Genomic DNA, 19774 nt, shown 5'->3' with positions numbered 1-19774 from the left:
TTTTTTTTATAAAATGCGAATGCAGATGCATGAAGATGCTAAGAAAGAGAAGAGTTATTGACTAGGAAAAACTAAAGATAGAAAGAAAAGTACGATCATACCATGGTGGGTTGTCTCCCACCTAGCACTTTGCTTTAACGTCCATAAGTTGGACGCTCCGGTAACTCAATCTTCTGGCCTGTGGGGATCTTCCAAGAGGAAGATCTCAAGCTCCTTATTTTTCTGCAGCTTCTCTCCATGGTATAGCTTCAGACGTTGTCCATTAACTTTAATAAGTTCAGAGTGTGAAGGGTGGCTTAGGTGATAAACTCCGTATGGTTCAGCCTTCTCGACTCTGTATGGACCTTCCCATCTCGATCTCAACTTGTCTGGCATGAGTCTTAGTCGAGATTTGTAAAGGAGGACTAAATCCCCAGGTTGGAACTCTTTCCTCCTATGTGCTGATCATGTACAACCTTCATCTTTTCCTTGTATATTCTTGAGTTCTCATAAGCTTCTAGGCAAAGGCTCTCCAGTTCTTACAGTTGCAACTTCCTTTCAGCTCCAGCTTGCTCAATTCCCATGTTGCACTCCTTGACTGCCCAAAAGGCTCTGTGCTCTACTTCAACTGGGAGATGACAAGCTTTTCCATAGACTAAGCGGAAAGGGCTCATTCCAATGAGTGTTTTGTATGCTGTCCTGTATACCCATAGTGCATCTTGCAGCCTGGTGCTCCAGTCTTTTCTATGAGGTTTGACTATCTTCTGCAAGATACGCTTTATCTCTCTGTTTGACACCTCGGCTTGCCCATTGGTTTGAGGATTGTATGTTGTTACAACCTTATGAATTATCCCATGCTTCTTCATCAATCCTGTTAGTCTCCTGTTACAGAAATGGGTGCCTTGATCGCTCACAATTGTTCGTGGTGATCTAAAGCGGCAAATAATATGGTTTCTCACAAAGGAAACAACAGTGTTAGCATCATCAGTGCGGGTGGGAATTGCTTCCACCCACTTGGAAACATAATCCACAACTAACAATATATAAAATTGACCATTAGAATTTGGGAACGGACCCATGAAGTCAATGCCCTAAACATCAAAAATTTCCCAAAAAAGCATAAATTGTTAAGGCATCTCATCCCTCCTGGATATATTACCAAATTTTTGGCATGGAAGACAAGATCTACAAAACTCGGCAGCGTCTCTAAAAAGAGTAGGCCACCAGAATCCACAGTCTAAGATCTTTCTAGCTGTTCTTTGAGGGCCAAAATGTCCTCCACTCTCAGATGAGTGACAGGCCTCCAAAATAGACTGGAATTCTAATTGAGGTACACAACGTCTAATTACCTGATCAGCACCACATCTTCACAAATATGGGTCATCCCATATATAATATTTAGACTCGCTTTTCAGCTTGTCCCTTTGATGCTTAGAAAAATGTGGAGGAAATGTGCGGCTAACTAGATAATTAGCTACAGGTGCGTACCAAGGTGCTACCTCAGATACTGCTTGCAGGTTATCAAATGAAAAATTATCATCTATAGGAGTAGAATCATCCTTAATGTGCTCAAGGCGACTCAGGTGGTCTGCCATTAGATTCTGATTACCACTCCTATCTTTTATTTCTAAATCAAATTCTTGTAAAAGCAATATCCAATGTATGAGCCTTGGTTTGGACTCCTTTTTAGCTAATAGATACTTCAAAGCTGCATGGTCCGAATACACTACTACTCTAGTACCAAGTAGATAAGCTCGGAATTTATCCAGAGCAAAAACAATAGCGAGAAACTCTTTCTCAGTAGTAGTATAATTGGACTGGGCAGCGTCTAAAGTTTTAGACGCATAAGCAATAACAAAAGGATCCTTACCTTCACGCTGAGCCAGCGCTGCTCCTACTGCATGGTTGGAAGCATCGCACATGATTTCAAATGGCTGGCTCCAGTTTGGTCCTCTTACAATGGGAGCTTGAGTCAAGTTGGCCTTCAGCTTATCGAACGCTTGCCTACAATTCTTACTGAACTCGAACTCAATATCCTTCTGCAGCAATCTGGATAAGGGAAGTGCTACCTTACTGAAGTCCTTAATAAATCTCCTGTAAAAACCTAACAGGCAATCCAGCATTTGATCAATGAATGGAAGAGGGTAGTGATCCTTGCGAGTAGCTTGGTTGAGACGCCTGTAATCAATGCAAACTCTCCAAGCGTTCTGTGCTCTGGTCGCTATAAGCTCTCCACGCTCATTCTTCACTGTAGTGACTCCAGACTTCTTGGGTACCACTTGTACTGGGCTAACCCATTCACTGTCTAAAATGGGATAAATGATACCTGCTTCCAATAGTCTGGTCACTTTCCTTTTGACAACTTCCAAAATAGTGGGATTCAATCTTCTCTGGGGTTGGCAGACAGGTCTTGCTCCTTCCTCTAAAAATATTTTGTGCTCACATACTTGAGGGTTGATGCCTACGATGTCTGCCAAACTCCACCCAATTTCTTTCTTGTGCTTCCTCAGCACATTAAGTAGCTGCTCTTCCTGTTCAGGGGTGAGATCCTGTGCAATAATAACTGGAAACTTCTGTCCTTCTTCAAGATAAGCGTATTTGAGATGTGGAGGGAGAGGTTTCAACTCAATCTTCTGGTCATGGGCAGGCTCTGGATTTTCTGGAGCTTGTGAAAATCAAGAAGTGTCCTTATTGTTGGCTAATAGAGTCCCCACACTTGGACTTTGTTCTGTGTACTTTTCTTCCAGCTCTTCCTGGTGAATTTCAGCTACAGTTTCATCTATGACATCACACTGGAAGATGGAATGATCTTCTGGAGGGTTGTGTGTGACTCCATTCAAATTGAAGATTACTATTCGGCCATCTATTTCAAAAGAATATGTTCCTGAGAAAGCATCTAATTTGAATCTTGATGTCTTCAGGAATGGTCTGCCAAGTAGGATTGATGATGGCTTATCTGAGTCATTATTGGGCATCTCCAAGATATAGAAATCAGTGGGAAATGTGAGCCCTTTAATGTTCACTAAAATATCTTCAGCAACTCCAGCTACTGTAATAATGCTTTTATCTGCCAACACAAAATGAGCTACCGACCTTTTTAAGGGAGGGAGCCTTAAGACATCATATACAGATAAAGGCATAATACTAACACATGCTCCCAAATCACACATGCAATCATAAATTACTACACCACCAATAGTACAACTAACTATACAAGGACCTGGGTCACTACATTTTTCAGGTAAACTTCCCATTAAAGTAGATATGGAACTTCCTAAAGGAATAGTTTCTAATTCATTAATTTTGTCCTTATGTATACATAAATCTTTTAGAAACCTTGCATATTTAGGTACCTGTTGAATGACATCAAAAAAGGGAACAGTTACCTCAACCTTTTTGAAGATTTCTACCGTCTTGGGGTCAGGTTCCAACTGCTTCCTGGGCTTCCTTGCAAGTTGTGGAAATAGAATGGGAGTGGTGTTTTCGGCAGTGTCTGTGCCTTTTGGTGCTTTCTCCTATGATTGAGCTTCTTCTCTCTCAGCTATGTCCTGTATGTCCTCTTTCTCTTCAACATCTTCTAATTCCACAACCTCTTCAGCTGAGGCGTGTTCTGGTGGGCTTGGCTCCTCCTGACTTCTCTCCTGCAGTGTGGTTCCAGACCTTAGGATGATGGCATTAATACCACCCTTTGGGTTGGGGAATGGTTGAGAGGGGAGTCCACCAGAGCTTGGGGACTGGTTACTGGAATTTTGCATTGATCCTATCTGTGAGACAAGAGTTTGTAAAGTAGAAGCGAAAGTATTCAGAGTTGCTTTAATACTATCTTCCATAGCCTGATGTCTCTGATCAATGGCTTGTAGTAAGTCAGCATTAGGAGATGAATAGATGCTAGTGGTCTGAGAGGTTTGCTGAGGGACTTGAGGTTGTCTTAAATGAGGTGCTCTATAAGGTTGATTCTGCTGCCTGTTGTTATTGTTATTCCACCTCTGATTTCCATTGTTATCTCTGCCTCCTCTGTTAGAATTATCCGTCCAACTCAGGTTAGAATTGTCTCTCCATCCTTGGTTGGAATTATCCTGCCATCCTTGATTATAGTTGCCACCTTGATTGTACCCTTGATTGGGGCGGTCATAAAAGTTGTGAGTGGCTGCTACAGTATTGTCTTCTGGTTGGAGCTGCGGACACTCATTGGTATAGTGACTATAATCTGCACAGATGCCACACACTCTTTGTGGGACTAACTGCTGGCTGTGCTGTGGTGGAGAAGGCTGAACTTGCTGAGGTTGTTGTTGATTCAGTTGCATCTGCTTCAGCAAGTTAGTAATTTCACATAGATTCTGGGCTATAGCGGTAGTCTCTGTATTAGTGGATACCTCTGCAACAGCTCTTGACCGACTTTGTCTCTGCCTATGATTCCTAGTAGAGTCAGCTAAGTCTCTGATCAATTGCCATGCTTCGTCCGTAGTCTTGTGCTTTTTCATAGAACCATTGCAAGCACCTTCCAGTGTGGTCCTATCTTGAGGTCTCAGACCCTGTGTAAAGTAACCGAGTAAGACTATCTTGTCAATCATATGATGGGGACATGCATTTCAAAGTGTATTAAAGCATTCCAAGTATTCATAGAGGGTTTCAGATTCGTCCTGGACGATCATAGACATGTCTTTCCTTAGCTTATCAGCAACTTCAGCTGGAAAAAATTTATCCAGAAATTCTCTCCTAAGTGTATCCCAGTTGGAAATAGTTTCTCTGGGCTGAGTGTAGTACCACTCTCTTGCCTTTCCTTCCAGAGAAATGGGAAGGCTTTTAATAAAATAGAGATTTCATCAGCTCCATCATGCTTAACAGTAGAGCAAGCGGTCTGGAAATCCCTGAGATGCTTGATAGGCTCTTGAGCAGGTAAGCCATGAAATTTGGGCATCAAATTGAGTAGTGAAGATTTTATTTCAAAATCTACAGCTACTGCTGGGTGGTGCGCCTGGAATGGTTGGAGCGTAAAATCAGGGGCTCCTTCCTCCTGGATGGTGACTCTTCTGGATGCTGCCATGTCACCTGCACGTAAAGGAACTGAATCAGTAGAAAGGGGGGTTGTTTCTTCCTTAAATGACGGTTCAAGTTCATCCTCAAAGAGGAGTCGCCTATGCCTAGCACGCCTTATATGCGAAAGAGTTCTTTTAATTTCAGGGTCAAATGCTGGCAAGCTTGGATCAGGAAGCGAATGCGTCATTTAACGAAAGAAACGTGCAGTTCATAGTGATAGAATGAAAAGAAAAAAATTGCAATAGAAATAAATACCAATCAGTAAATTAACACACTGTTGCACCTCCCCGGCAACGGCGCCAAAAATTGATGCAGCGAAAATTGGTGAATTAAAAATTATTAAAATGTGTACGTTGCAAGTATAGCTCTTAACTCACCGGAAATCCAATTATCAATTTAGAAATATGTCACAGAAATTAAAATTTTAAATACTGGGAGTATGAATCCCAGGTCGTCTCCCTACGAGTTGCAGAAAGGTGTGCTATTTTATTAATCAGATGTTTTCAAAAAGGTTTGAGTTGAATAACAGGAAATTAAATTGATGAATTTGAATAATGTAAATAAAAGCCTTGACTGGGAGTTCATTAGTTGGAATCCCTATTATAGTTTGAATGCTCTCAAGATTAATTGATAATTAAAAATTATTCTATTTTGTTATCCTTTACTAGGCAAAGGAAAATCAAACAGGTTGGAATGCTACGTCTGTTCACAAATTGCAACCCACTTAATCAAAAGGGATTGGTGTTAGTGACTAGAAGGTAATCCAACAGTAAACCCAATTACAATCTCTCTTTCAAGCCTTCCAACTCAATTGGTTCCTTTCAATCAACTCCCCATCAAGTTAGGGAATTACTCACTCATTGTGAATGCAAAATTCATAACATATGAGAAGAAATTAAAGAAAGACACTATAATTAGAAATTAAAAATAATCCAATTAAAATAAGAATAATCCTTATATTGAATAAATCCTAATAATATTCCAACGGTAAAATTAACAAAGCAAAAGGACCTGGAAGAGTAAAGCCAAGTAAAGAAAACGAACTAGAATGACGAAGTCTTGATGAGGTAATGACTCTTCTCAATATCCCAATGCAAAAATAGTAGAAAAATAATATCCTAAGAGTATCAATTTTGTAGAGAGAAAACCTAGAGGAGGAGTAAAACTAGATCTAAAAACTCAAAATTGTGTAGAATGAATGTTGTCTTTCGTTTCTGCATGTCCTCTGGCTCTAGTCTGCTATTCTGGGCCGAGAACTGGGTTAAAACAGGGCCCAAAATCGCCGCCAGCAAAATCTGCAGATTATGAAGATCGCGCATGTCACGCGATCGCGTCGTCCACGCGGACGCGTCATTTGCGTTTTTCCGTGCCACGCGTTCACGTCGTCCACGCCTCCGCGTTACTTGTGTTTTTCCTTTCCGCGCGGTCGCGTGAGCCATGCGGCCGCGTCACCGGGATTTCTCCTCTTCCACGCGAACGCGTGAGCCATGTGGCTGCGTCACTTCTCGCTGGTTGTCTCCTCAATTTCTTGTGTTCCTTCCATTTTTGCTAGCTTCCCTTCCAATCTCCAACTCATCCATGCCCTATAAAGCCTGAAACACTTAACACACAGATCACGGCATTGAATGGGATAAAGGAGAACTAAAATTCATAATAAAAAGTCTCTAGGAAGCAGTTTTCAACCATGTAATAATTCCAGGAAGGAAATATAAATGCATGCTAAATTAATGAATAAGTGGGTAAGGATCATGATAAAACCACATAATTATACACAATATAAACTATAAAATAGTGGTTTATCAGCTGTACAAGAGGTGATGCCCAATTTGAATCACCGTTTCTGTGTATGGCATTTGTGGAAGAATTTCAACAAGCAATGGAAAGATCTGGAGCTAAGAGGGTTGCTGTGGGATTGTGCACGAGCCACAACCTTTGAGGAATTCAGGGAATATAGGGAAAAAGTTGAATCGGCTTAATCTGGAGGGATGGGCATACCTAAAAAAGTGGCCAACACATTCTTGGACAAGATCTCAGTTCAGTCACAAGCCAAAGTTAGACTCAATATGTAACAATGCGTGCGAAGTATTCAACGCAAAGACTAAGGAAGCTAGGAGGAAGCCTATAATCACACTGCTAGAAGAGGTTAGGATGACGATGGCCAAAAATAAAGTGAAGTTGGATAATCATGTGGGGATACTTCCCCCAGTGATCAAGAGCAGACTGGAGAAGCTGAGGAAGGAATCTAGGCAATGGCAACCAATCTGGGCTGAAGACACCGGATACGAGAAGTTCGAGGTACATGGACACCCTACACACCATGTAGTGGATCTGGGGAAAAAGCTATGTACTTGTCAGTTTTGGATGCTAACAGGTAATGTATTTAACTGTTACTTAATTATTTAACTACCTAATTGTTATTGCTGATTATGGTGTTGCAGGAATCCCATGTGTGCACGCATGTGCTGCTATTTCTAGGGTCAACAAGTGGCCAGAGGATTTCTGCCACAAGCTCCTCACAATGGAGTCCTACAAAGCCACTTACTCCCACCACATAAATCCTTTACCTGGCCAACAATTATGGAAAAGATCTGAGGCCAACAGACCATTGGCACCTTTGGTTAAGAGGAAACCTGGACAGCTCCAAACCAAGAGAAGAAATGATACGGATGAGGGGGGTCAGTCTAGCAAGAAATCAAACCCAACCACCACTCTGAAGAGACAGCTACGACCATTCGCTTGCAAGTATTGCTTGCAGAAAGGTCATACAAAAAGAGGGTGTGAGAAGAAGAAGGCTGCTGAAGCTGCAGAGGCTGAGAAGAAGAAAGCTGCGAAGGCTACTGCTAAAGACCCTAAGGTTGCTGCTCAGAATGTCACTGCAACTGCCTCTGCGTCAGCTACAACAACTACTTCCAATGCACCTTAAGCTGCAACTGCCTCTGCTACTTCTACAGGCTCTGGAACTGCAACAGCGTCTGCTACTGCTACGGCATCTGCCCCTGCTCCTGCCACTCTTGTGGATGTGGATGTCCAGCAGGCTGAGATTGATTTGTCTCAGCCCTCATACTCTGAAGCTGAAAACTCCCAAAAGGTATTGTGTTTAATAATGCTTCATGTAATGTGTTTTTATTATTTATCTTATTTTATAGGCCTTATGTCAAATATTGTCTGCATTGCAGGAGCATGAACAAAACAGGAACACACCTACAAGACCTAGGAAACTGCCACTTAGAAGAAGGTCACCTACTCCAACTGGCTCTGCATCATTCAATCCAATGGAGGGAGCTAGTGAGGCAACTGCAGCAAGGCTCGCCAACTTCCTCAAGTTTGTACCCACCCCAGAGTTCAAACTACCAAGAAAGAAGTGATTATGATCCTAGCTTTAGGTTGAAATTATGAAAGATTGTAATATTTTGTGAAACAATTATCTTAGTCTCTTTTGCTTGGTCATGGTGATTTATAGACACCTCTGCAACTTTTAAATACTAACTAAGTCGCTGGAATCAAGCTGAAACAATGCTCAGAATTTTTTGGCTTGTTATTTTCATCAATGTATTATTGTAGAATTTTATATGAACTATTTTTATTGTCATTCAGTTATGAATTGTGCCTTATGTAAGCTTTTCCTACTGTTGCTTATCCATATCAATTACATTGTTCATAAACTGGATTACACTAGTTCTGTGTTTCAGTTCTCACCCTAATCAAACCTTCAACAATAACATCAACACAAACACAACTAACACGAATACCCCTAAACCAAGCACTTGGACCATCAGCTTTACATTTCTCACATCTGCTTCCAGTTTGCCCACCTTCCATGCAATGTTCATCTTCATCCCAACATGCTCATCTTCTTCATCAGACTTCAACGGCACCTCATCCTGTACCGAATCTGCCTAGACAAATAACTTACACCAATTCTTTTCACTAGTCTGCAAATATGCATCAACCTTATCAAACAATTACCTCAACTAACCAACACTATAAATTTCAGCCAGTAATTACACTCATGTTATAATTCGGATACCTGAAGAACGACTTATTAGGATGACTCTCCATCCCTGACCACCAAAGGACAGGCCTGCACCCACAACCACACCACTCTGGAACTGCTGAACGCCGGCTACACACATTGTTCCCTCTCTAGTTTTCAGTCGCAGATGAGCGATTCGACCTTCGAAAAGCGTGACTGTCACTCATGGCGGGAGAGAACGAAGAAGAAGAATAAGAGGAAGAGGGAAGAAGAGCTTGAGCTGGACGACGAACCAATTCACACAGGAAGAGGGAAGAACAACTTAGGGTTGATAATTGGTACCAGGGACTAATTCAGGGAATTCGGAGATTCTTTGATGATACTCCACATCAGCTAGCCGTTTAAGGCTGCTTACGTGGACCATAAGCAGCCAGCTCAGCGCTCCGGCTACTGAGTCACGCCGGAATTGGATGGAGGGACCAGGATTTCGCACGGAGCTCAATCTGAAGGGTGCAATTAGAGCATTTCGAAAGTCAGGGGTAACATTGGTGCACGAGCTCAATCTGAGGGACCATTATGGGGTTTTACACGGGTCCATTGGAAGAGGTGATGTTGCTGCATATTGTTGTCTACAAATCTTTATACACACTATTTTTAAAAGATCTTTTTTCTTTAAAAAAAATATTTTTTATGTAATAAATAAACAAAAAATACTTTTATATTGTTATACCTAAACATAATTGATAGATAAAAAAATCTTTTTACATGAGATATCTAAACATAAAATTACTTTTACTTTTACATAAGATCTTTTAAAAAAAGATAACTTAAAAAAAGATCTTTTTTTAAAAGTTCACCTAAAAAAGTGCTTAAGCAGGTTGTATGTTTTTGGTCAAATATAAGATAGATATGCAGCACCAAGTCAAAGACTAACAATATATGACACGCAAGAGGTTTTCTTTCACTGATTTTTATTTCTAATCTGAAAGAACTAAATATATGTGCTTATTTTACTTCTCCAAATTACTCAAGTGCCTCATTTGCAACAATTGCTATAGGAAATGGTAACTAACCTGCCATACAAGCAAAATCTCAGTGTTCCATAAAGTAACAATAGACTCAATCAATCATGTCTAATGCTAATGCTAACTAATAAGGTGCATTGATATGTGCAGGAAAGTACCACACGTTAATTGTGGGAGCCAATGAGAGGCGATGGAGAAGATATCGAGATCAGCTCAAAGTGATGGCGGACTCCTTTCGGCTTCTTGGCATCTGAAATTGAACTGCACAATTCACCACCTGTTCTAATTTTTCTACAGATCAGGTTTATATCAAATTTTTCCTCTCATCTCATTCATGCGTTACATGTGTATATAAACTACATTGTTGTGCTTTTTGTGCTCATTTTTTTAATTCAATGAAGGAATAGATGAATTCAATTAACTCAATAAACTAGATGAATAAATGATCGAATATTTGTTATTAATTTGGTTAATTCAATAAATTTTTTTGTGCGACTATTTTAATAAATTCAATGGTAATATAATGATAAATTATTAATAATTGATGAGATCAAAAATTATATTAAATTTTAGTCGATATAGTATTTTAAATTTAGAAGAAAATTTAAAATTTATGTTAAACTATAATTATATTTCAAGTATTTATTTATAATTTATTATTTAAAACAATTTTTTATTAGACCACAATTAAACTAGTTAAACCAATAAATCAATAACTAAAACTATAACTGATCCGGTTTCAAAACCTTGCTATTTACTCCACTCTGGAACCCATTGTGCATGAACACGTCATTAAGTTGGCGGAGTTGAGTCGGGTGATAATTTCAAATGAAGAAATTTTTTCTGTGACCATTTAGAATGAAGGAAAAATAGAAAGAGTTAACCGAAATAAATGTTAAAAAAATTAAATTAATTAATTAAACCACGATATTCCAGAGGTTTACGCATAAAAGCGCACCTTTATACACGCATTTTCAACAGTAGCGGTACATTATAGGCATTTAGAAACAAGTGGTCTTATTTAGTTAGTTCTCCCTATACAATTTCATTGTGTACCCCATGCTAATAATTTACCAACCGACTCTCACTCTCGGACCTAAATAAGCTCTAACCATATTGACATTTTTTCAAAAAGAAAAACAATCCCTAAAATAACAAACCCCGAAATGGGCCCGGCCCCCCCCCCCCCCCTCCCCAAAAAAAAAAAAAAAAAAAAAAAAGAAAACACATGATGAGCAAAACACGTGAGACACCTTCCCTCGAATGAAAACCAGATTTGCTCAAATCTTCAGCCTTTGGTCTCCCCCATCAACATAAGTTACCTGTGAAGCAAACCAGTCAAAATGCTCCATGCTTCTTATAGCTTGGTCGCAAAATACTCCTCAAAATGACTATGATACAGAATCTACACCCTTTAGTTATATTTCCTAAATATATGCAGAACCAGTGACGAGCCTGCAGAAGTTTACATTAACAGCAAAAGGTTTCGTTTTATGCAATTCTGCAGATAATATGATGTTAACTTGTCTCAAAGCTCACGAGAAATCCGTCCTTCGTTGGACTTCCAGCAAAATCACTTGACGGGTCAATCAGCTTAAGTGCCTGAACATTCCAAAATGCTGGAGGGAAGATGCTCTTGTATGATCTACAGTACATATGCACCCACAGCAGTTAGATATCCATAACTCCATTTCAGGAGAAAATATTTCCAAACGATAAAATTATGACGATGACGGCTAGCAACTAGTTCCAAGTATCAACCTCATGAAGAGCATCGCATCAAAGATTAAACAAACCAGGTATTTATCTGTTTACTGGGTACATAGTAGTCGATAACACTACCTGATCACTGGTTTCAGGACCCTCTGAATGGAAGAGAATTGGGCGGCAGCGCTTGTCTTCGTTCATCAAACTTGAATTTTGGAAATGGCTCACAAGTGCAGTCTTCCCTTGTATTCGAGCATATGCCAAAGATGCAACCTTTTCACTATTAAACTTCTCCCATTTCTTCCCATTGAATGTCTGAAAAATCAAACGAGTTAGTGAATCCACCATTTGAGGTGGGATTCTTTAATAGATTCCACGATATTATCATTAAATGCCAAGTAATTTTATTGAAGATGGATATGAGAATCAGTGGAGTTGATGAAACCTACCTCATAGAATGGAATAATAAGAGAGGGTGACAACATATTGATAAATGCATATCCCACATTGCATTTATTCTGCAATTGCAAACAACAATACAAAATCCGATTCTAGATTTCGAAGAAAGCTGTACATAATTTAAAACTTGTTCAAGCAAAAAATGTACCTTAAAGTCAATTGGGAGATAGAGAAAATCATATGTACCCTTGTGATTTTCATCAATGGCAGCTAATAACATTTTTGACGTGTACCTGCAAGTTATCAGCAACTAATGAATCATCAAAGCATCCAATGTCACAATAGAGGTCAATAAACAGCCACCAAAGTCAATCATACTTATTTGGAATATTCTTTATCATTAATGTAGTCCTTGTATCTTCACCACATTTAATCTTATCCAAATCAAGCTGGAATTGCTTCTTGCTATCAACTTGGCTTCCATTGTTCTCAATCCATCTGCTCTGAGAACGGTCGGTCAAACTATCCATGGTGGTAGGTGGTAGTCCTGCATATGGACCACTACCCAAAAACACAGGGCTAAGCCTAGGAGAAGATCTCATTCTAAGGTTTGATGAACCGTTCTCAGAAATATTTCTCGGAATAGTAATGCCAGCATTTACAGGCCCACTTGTTTTAACCACGTAATTTCCATCAGTGTGCCCCAGACCCATGCCTCCATAACCGACATTATTCATGATCGAAGTTTCAGGTGACTCGGGAAAACCAAAGTGCCTCTCTAGTGGCAAACCTGATGGAGCAGAACCAACATGATGATTGTTATGATGGTGGGATGCCCCAACGTAGGAAGTACTTTGACTTGAGTATGGGAAGCCATGCCCCTTGCCATTTGATGTAAATGGATGCACCGCAGCTGGTCTTGGCCAAGCTAAAGGCTTATTACGTTCCGAGTAAAGGGTTGGACTTCCCCATAAAAATTGTGCCCCAGATAAGGTTTCCATCGAAGATTCATTTGATTTTGATGTTGATGGACCAAACAAGGACAAAGATCCATGATATTGGCTGAATTTGGGCTCTGGAAGTGAATGTGACTGAAAAGTAGCTCCTTGCGTTGAATTCACACTGGTAAAAATGTGCTCTCCATGATTGCTCCTTCCAAAGTCCTTGTCAATAGTTGCACCCTTCACAGTATTCGATACCTGAGGTTGCAAAATTGAAGCCAGCCCTGGCAAGTGGCTACCAGTTGTTGGGCTCATGATCCTAGAGCCAGGAGAATGACTGATCGTTTGCATAGAATTCTGCTCGACAGGACTATTGAACTGCATCCAGTTACCTGTAATAAAAGCTTTATGAGCATAATTCAACAACAGACAACAGATGGAAGAACATCATAATTAAAGTTTAGTTTGGTAAAGCTTTTACTTTTTAAAAGTAGATTATAAAAGTTAGTTTTTAAAAGATAGCTTTTCAAAAAATGTAGCATTGATGTTTAGTAAATCAAATTAAAAATGACTTTTAATAAATACAAGCAACAACAATTACGTTTGATAAAATAGCTTTTAAAATTTAAAAATACTATAAAAGACATAAATTTAAGCATTAAATTTGAAAATTAGTTAATATATGAGGTTATATTAGACTTTTAAATTTTGAAAAGCACAAGCCAACTTTAAAAAGCTCCACCTTAGTTGCTTTCAAAAATATCCCGATCTTTTAAAAGCTACAAGCACAAGTACATAGTCTTTTTTATTTACCAAAAACAAAATGAGGAGCTTGTGCACCTCTTCGAAAAGCTTTACCAAACCAAGCCTAAGTCTGCAAAGAAGATCACAAGAACCTACCTGGTGGAGAGTTGGCCACAGGTGAACTCACTTGATACCGAAAGTTCCGAGCTTCATCTTGATCAAGCTCTTGATTTAGTTGGAGCAATAAACTAAGAGGTGCAAAGTGTTATCAATACTAGATTCATATATAAACATAAATGCTAGAAAAGAAGGTAGCAAAAGTTTTGAAGTTCAAGAAGCAACCGTTTAGTGGTAAATTTTCTATCCACAATATAAATTTACGAAGCTAATTTTACAATAATTCAGTGGCTAAAAATATTAATTGGGCACTTTAAGCTATTATCCAAGCACCATGATAAGCCAAACAGACAAACACTTATTAGCAAAATCATAACATTTGTGCCACTCTGAAAACATTAAACTATATCCAAGTAGCAACAAAGATAAGCTAACAGATAAACACATTCGCCAAACCATAACTCTGTTCAACAATGATATGTTAATACATTGCATGAAATTCAACCAAAAGTAAACGATGAATATCACAAAATAAAAATAAAAATCAACCAAAAGCATCTCAAATAATTGGTGTACGCACTTTCGACGAGCTCCTCCAGGCCGACTAGGCTCCAGCTTTATCCGTTTACCAGCTATGTCACTTCTATTTAATGATTTTAGTGCTGCTTCTGCAGCTCTGACATCATAATATTCAATGAACTTATGATGCCTCTTGTGAGGAGTTTCCCTTATCTGCAAAGATGTTGATCATTAAAAATAAGGTTATTTTTAGTTAGAGAACTAAAAAGGACACATAGAAACAGAGGCACATCTACCCACATCTCAATAGATCTGACAATAGCAGTTCAGAAAAATAAAAGAATCACCTCTTTGACTTCTCCATAAGCCCCAAATATTTGACGGAGGTCTTCATTTGAAACAGATGGATCCAAATTGAAAACCACCAAGGTTCCTTGGTTGATATCCTTGTCTGATGGGTTATCCTGGGATGTGCAAGAAAAGAAAGCAAGTACAAGAATGTCAAGGCATTCAATTACTAAGAAAAAATTAGGACGACTCTGAAGTAGTTTAAGGAGAATATAATACCTTCGGTATTGAGAAATGTATGTCAAGTTTCCTGCGCCGCAGAGGTTTGTTTTGTAATCCACGCATAGCTGTTCGAGCAGCACGGATGTCATAATAGGATATCATTACAAAACCCCGATGTTTACATGCAGTATAGAGGGTTCTAATATCACCATATTGCTGGAAAATAATATAAAATCACAATTAACAATTCTTACAGCAAAAATTTTGAATGATATATCAGTTAATTAATTAACCCTTGATCAGGGATAATGAAGCACATTTAATGTGTTCCAGAAACAAATTGCAACCACTTGTTTCTATTTACAATGTTTAAAATGTAAACAGAAAAATAATGAGAAAAGGCCCTTCCTACCTTCCACAAATATGCACACATTTGGAACTAAGTATTCACATCTGAAATTAAAACTATTTTAAGGCTCACATTAGAACTTTCTAAGGAGTCATGTCAATATAGATTTAAATTCATGATTAACTCTATTCGTAGAAACATATCAAGTATTAAAAAAGTAAAAATTAATTTACAGTTATAAATACATAGATACAAAATTCACAGTAGTTGTGCTGTCATATATAGGGTTCAGCACAACCTTGAGACATGTAAGTCTATAATAACAAAATCCTCCCCCCAACATGATTTATTTTATATAGCACTTGGTTTCTTTGAGACAAAGAAGCAACTGTGTTACAGTTCAGAATTTTGAGCAATATATATTTGAATGAAGAAAGAAAAAGGTATGGCAAAAGCTTTTAATATTCATCTGCACAGGTAAACTACTTTGCTTCTTAATCTCACAATGTTGATTTAACTTTTGGGAGACTTGCACTTCATTGAAAGGGGGAAATGCAAGCAAAATTCACATTACAATTACGCAATTTGTCAATTAATCATCTCTATGCCTTCCTCCTTAATCTCAAATCCCATTTAACAGAATCTCCCATCAGTAGAGAGCTTCTAACTTGTAGCCACAAACACCAAAGCAACCGCCAAAAGCTATTCATTAAGCTTAAATACTATACTTTATGATAATTTAGTTTAATTTAGTTCTAGATCTTTACTTTAGATGCTATTCTCTCTCAACTTTGATTTTGAAAGAAGCACTGTCGTAGCATCTTTTGATTTAATTATTTTTCCTGACGAAAGCATCTAATTATCTTGCACTCTTTTTGTGCATACTCTTTAAAAATGTTTTTTTTTTCTTTTCCTTGAAAAGGTTTCAAACAAATAGGAACTTAGACAATACAAATAGAATATACTATTTTTTCATTACTTGGAACCTCATCATTTCAGAAGTCCGAACAACTCCAGAAATAATATCTACAGTAAATAGTTTTTAAATTCTAAACAATTTTGCCTTGTTTAGTGTTTACATAATTTTGTTGTTAACAAAGATATCCAAATGTCAAGACCAACAAAGTTGGCATAATATTGAACTCAACAAGCAAATAAACATACATACAAAATTGTCTATTTAAATCAGACTACCTTATACTAACCTCAAAAAGAGCTCTCAGCTCTGAATCCTCCACGTTGCTGTTAATATTTCGAACAAATAGCGTTCGAGAAGGATGCTCTCCATATGGATGTTCTCCAGCAACAGTTCCAACACCATTAGGAAAAGAATAATGAGGCAAACCGTTGCTAACAACACTATCGGAGAAGTTCAATTTGGACATGCCCGCACTGAAACCATCCTGATCAGGATCTAGATCCATATCTCCAAAAAGATCATACTCTTCCAAGTCCTCAAGAGAACCAGGTAAACCACTTAGATCAAAATCATCCATTATGCCAGCCAATAGCTCGTCTTCATCATCAGGAAGCGTGGTTCCCACTGCATGAGCACCGACACCTTCTAATGAACCCTTGTCTTGAAGCTTTTCAAAGCCAGATGAGATGTCATCAACAGATTGATAACCATTTTCAGTATCATTTATGTTCACTGCAAAGTTTGCAAAAAATGGGTCAAAAGGTTTTTCTATAATATGGAGTACAAAACTACAGTGCTGTAAAAAAAAATATGGCATACACTTTTCGTGTGGAAGAACAGGTAATGAACTGGAAAAGAGACTAGCATCAGATGACGCATGGTATAAATCAGATCCAGATGAAACCCCTCGTGCACTGCACCCCACTCCTCTAGGTATATTTATCGATGGAATCTTTGAAACACCTATTTGTAATAATAAAATAAACAATACAATTAGCTCAACGTAGAACTCATTATGGTAACCAAAACAGAAATGAATTTAGATAATTACCCAAACATGAAGGATCAAAAGACTGCTTCATTGCATCACCCTTCTGCTTCAGTCACAGACTAGTAAGATATTACATCAATTAGTGTTTGTCTTGATCAGGAAAATTAGGATCCCTTGCAATAGATACGGCAACCACCACAAAACTTGTAAAAAGCTAATCACACCAAGATTGGGAATATTCTATTTTCTACTAAATAGAGTTTGGAAGTTTCATTTGTTTTATTCTTTCCCTACCAATGCAGACATTTTAGGAGGGGCAGAGGAAAAGCGGTATGTTTCCATTACCCGAAAATCACAATAGGTACATATGTATGAATTTCCCTCTAGTACAACAAAAAAGTACAAGCTAATATTTCCAATTACACAAACCCAAGCTCCCCTCAAGAATCAGCAGCAGCTGAAGCTGCATAGCATGATTAAAGATCAATCCCCATATAGATAGCACAAAAAAATAAATAAATAAATAAATAAAAGAACAAAAACTTTTTGAACAGTTTTCAGCACGAACACAAGATTCTGCTTCAATATAAAAAAGTGAGTGAGGGGAAAATAATAAATTAAAACTAGAAAGGCCCCTTGTAGTTAAACTCAAGCTGCCAATTCTTCTTCTCTCTCTCTCTCCTTTATATTGAAGAAAATAGCATATCAAGGGATGCTCGAAAATAAAATATTAGCGGTTACCAACACCATTTAATAAAGCACTAAAGCAGGTGATCGCAACAATAAAACCAACCCAAATTAGTGCTAAATAAACAATAAATAAACAAAATATTTTTGTCTTGACCAAAGGGTAAAACAAACCTTCAAACCAAAACCCAAAACCAAAAATTAAAAGTACTTTCAGAAACCTTAGAGTTCAGAATAACCATGAAAGAAATCCCTTCAATCATTATGAAAATAACCGCTGCACCCAAAGAGCAAATTCAACTTAAAAGCGGGCTATAATCGAGTGGTTAATTTCAAACAAGAAAAACAGTTAGGACTCAGAATTTGGAATTGGAAAATCAGAGAAAGAGTGAATCAAAACGGAAACACGCGAATTTACCTGAAATTCGAAGGGTGCAACAGTCAGAAAACCCTAAAGCTTACGAATTTTAAAAACTAGAATTGGTATTTGAGGGTCTAGGTACCTAGAAACTTGTCTTTTTAGCCCCTAAAAAACCAGAATTGGTATTTGATATATTTCAAGAAATTTGAGAGGAGAGAGGTCGGAAAGAGTGAAAAAGAGAAGCAGAGTTTGAGTTTGAGTGTGTCTGCGTGCGTGTGCGTGTTCGTGTTTCATGCAGAGTATGGTTTGTGATGTGAATTGGTTGGGGGAATCTTTTGGGAGAGGGAGAGAAAGGTAAGGAGCAAGAGCATAGCGATGATTGGCGCCTGACCCTGACCCGAGAGAGAGAGAGAGAGAGAGAGAGAGAGAGAGTGTGCGAAAAAGGAGTGGAAAATGATTGAGATTTGAGAGACGGGGAAAAGTGGGTTTCGGTCGAATGTGGAGCATTTAAATGTATTTAAGCATAATTTGAAGTCCGAAACTCCGAATTCGGCATTTTATTAAACCACTTCCAGAAGAAATCTATTATGATAGATTATTTTCTTTCGTAACTTTTTAAAATATAAACTTAGGATAGTTTATTAAGTTTTTAAATAATTGTTAGATCAGAAAAACATTAAACTATACTTGAAAAGAAAGTTTTTGAGGCATACAACTAGTTAAAAATAATTAAAAAAATACTTTTTAAAATATATAAACAACTCAAATAAGATAAACAAAAAAAATATAGTTAAAAAGAAGAATTTAATTTTAATTCATTTATAGTAAAAATGCTCAAGATCTCGGTTTGTACCTAAGGTATATTTATTATGGGTTGTTATTTTAATTTGGTATCATTTTTTGATCAAATTCGACTTATGTTTCGAGTCACTCCACCTAACTTAAAATTTTTTATAGTAAAAATATATTTATTTTAGAGCAAAATTAATAATGTCATATTATACTTCTATACTTTAATTAATATATTTTATATTATACGTCTATATGATATTATTTTTGCTTTAAAATAATTTATCTTAATTTCTATTTGTGGTCCATTTGTTAAAAAAATAACTCCACATCAATTTTTGTGTCATAAACAGTAAATAGAAACTTAAAACATTTCTTTCTTCTTCATTAAAAATAATTAAATTTAGTCCCCTATTGTGGTCCTACTTAATTAATTATTTTATAATCTTATTAAAATTTATAAACTATTAAAAAATAGTTAATATTCAAAAAAATTTCAATAACTTCATAAATAATAATATACACAATATATAATTCGAGCTAAAACTAATTTGCAACATTATTTAATATAAAAAAATAGTTAAACTCTACCGTTGACTATACGCATTATAAAATTGCCAAATGTGTTCAATCAAATCCTCTTCCAATCTTTGTGTTCATTTATTTGAAGTTTATAGAGAACAATTCATGATAAATCATATATAATTGAATTTCAATTCCTTGACAA

At 37.5% G+C, this 19774-nt stretch overlaps 1 protein-coding gene across 5 annotated transcripts; it reads right to left on the bottom strand.

Annotated features, from left to right (window-relative positions):
* Positions 1-10903: 10903 nt before the first annotated feature.
* LOC112790655 (protein MEI2-like 3) lies at positions 10904-18783 on the bottom strand. 5 transcript variants are annotated; one of them, XM_072233054.1, is made up of 13 exons: positions 18316-18783; positions 17271-17383; positions 17039-17182; positions 16506-16951; positions 15009-15167; positions 14789-14905; positions 14503-14654; positions 13962-14053; positions 12499-13453; positions 12329-12413; positions 12171-12239; positions 11857-12036; positions 10904-11659 (listed from the first exon to the last, which is right to left on the bottom strand). In XM_072233054.1, exons 2-13 carry the CDS (start codon positions 17299-17301, stop codon positions 11609-11611), a joined length of 2481 nt encoding a protein of 826 aa, XP_072089155.1. In that variant the 5' UTR covers positions 17302-17383; positions 18316-18783; the 3' UTR covers positions 10904-11608. The 5 variants fall into 5 exon arrangements, with proteins under 5 accessions (XP_072089155.1, XP_072089153.1, XP_072089154.1 ...); XM_072233052.1 differs by having other exon boundaries at positions 17271-17329; positions 18316-18749; XM_072233053.1 differs by having other exon boundaries at positions 17271-17673; positions 18316-18706.
* Between the last annotated feature and the right edge of the window lie 991 nt (positions 18784-19774).

This window comes from Arachis hypogaea, chromosome 3 (genome assembly GCF_003086295.3).
Source record: "Arachis hypogaea cultivar Tifrunner chromosome 3, arahy.Tifrunner.gnm2.J5K5, whole genome shotgun sequence".
Classification (NCBI taxonomy): Eukaryota; Viridiplantae; Streptophyta; class Magnoliopsida; order Fabales; family Fabaceae; genus Arachis; species Arachis hypogaea.
This window is presented reverse-complemented; position numbering and strand designations above follow the sequence as displayed.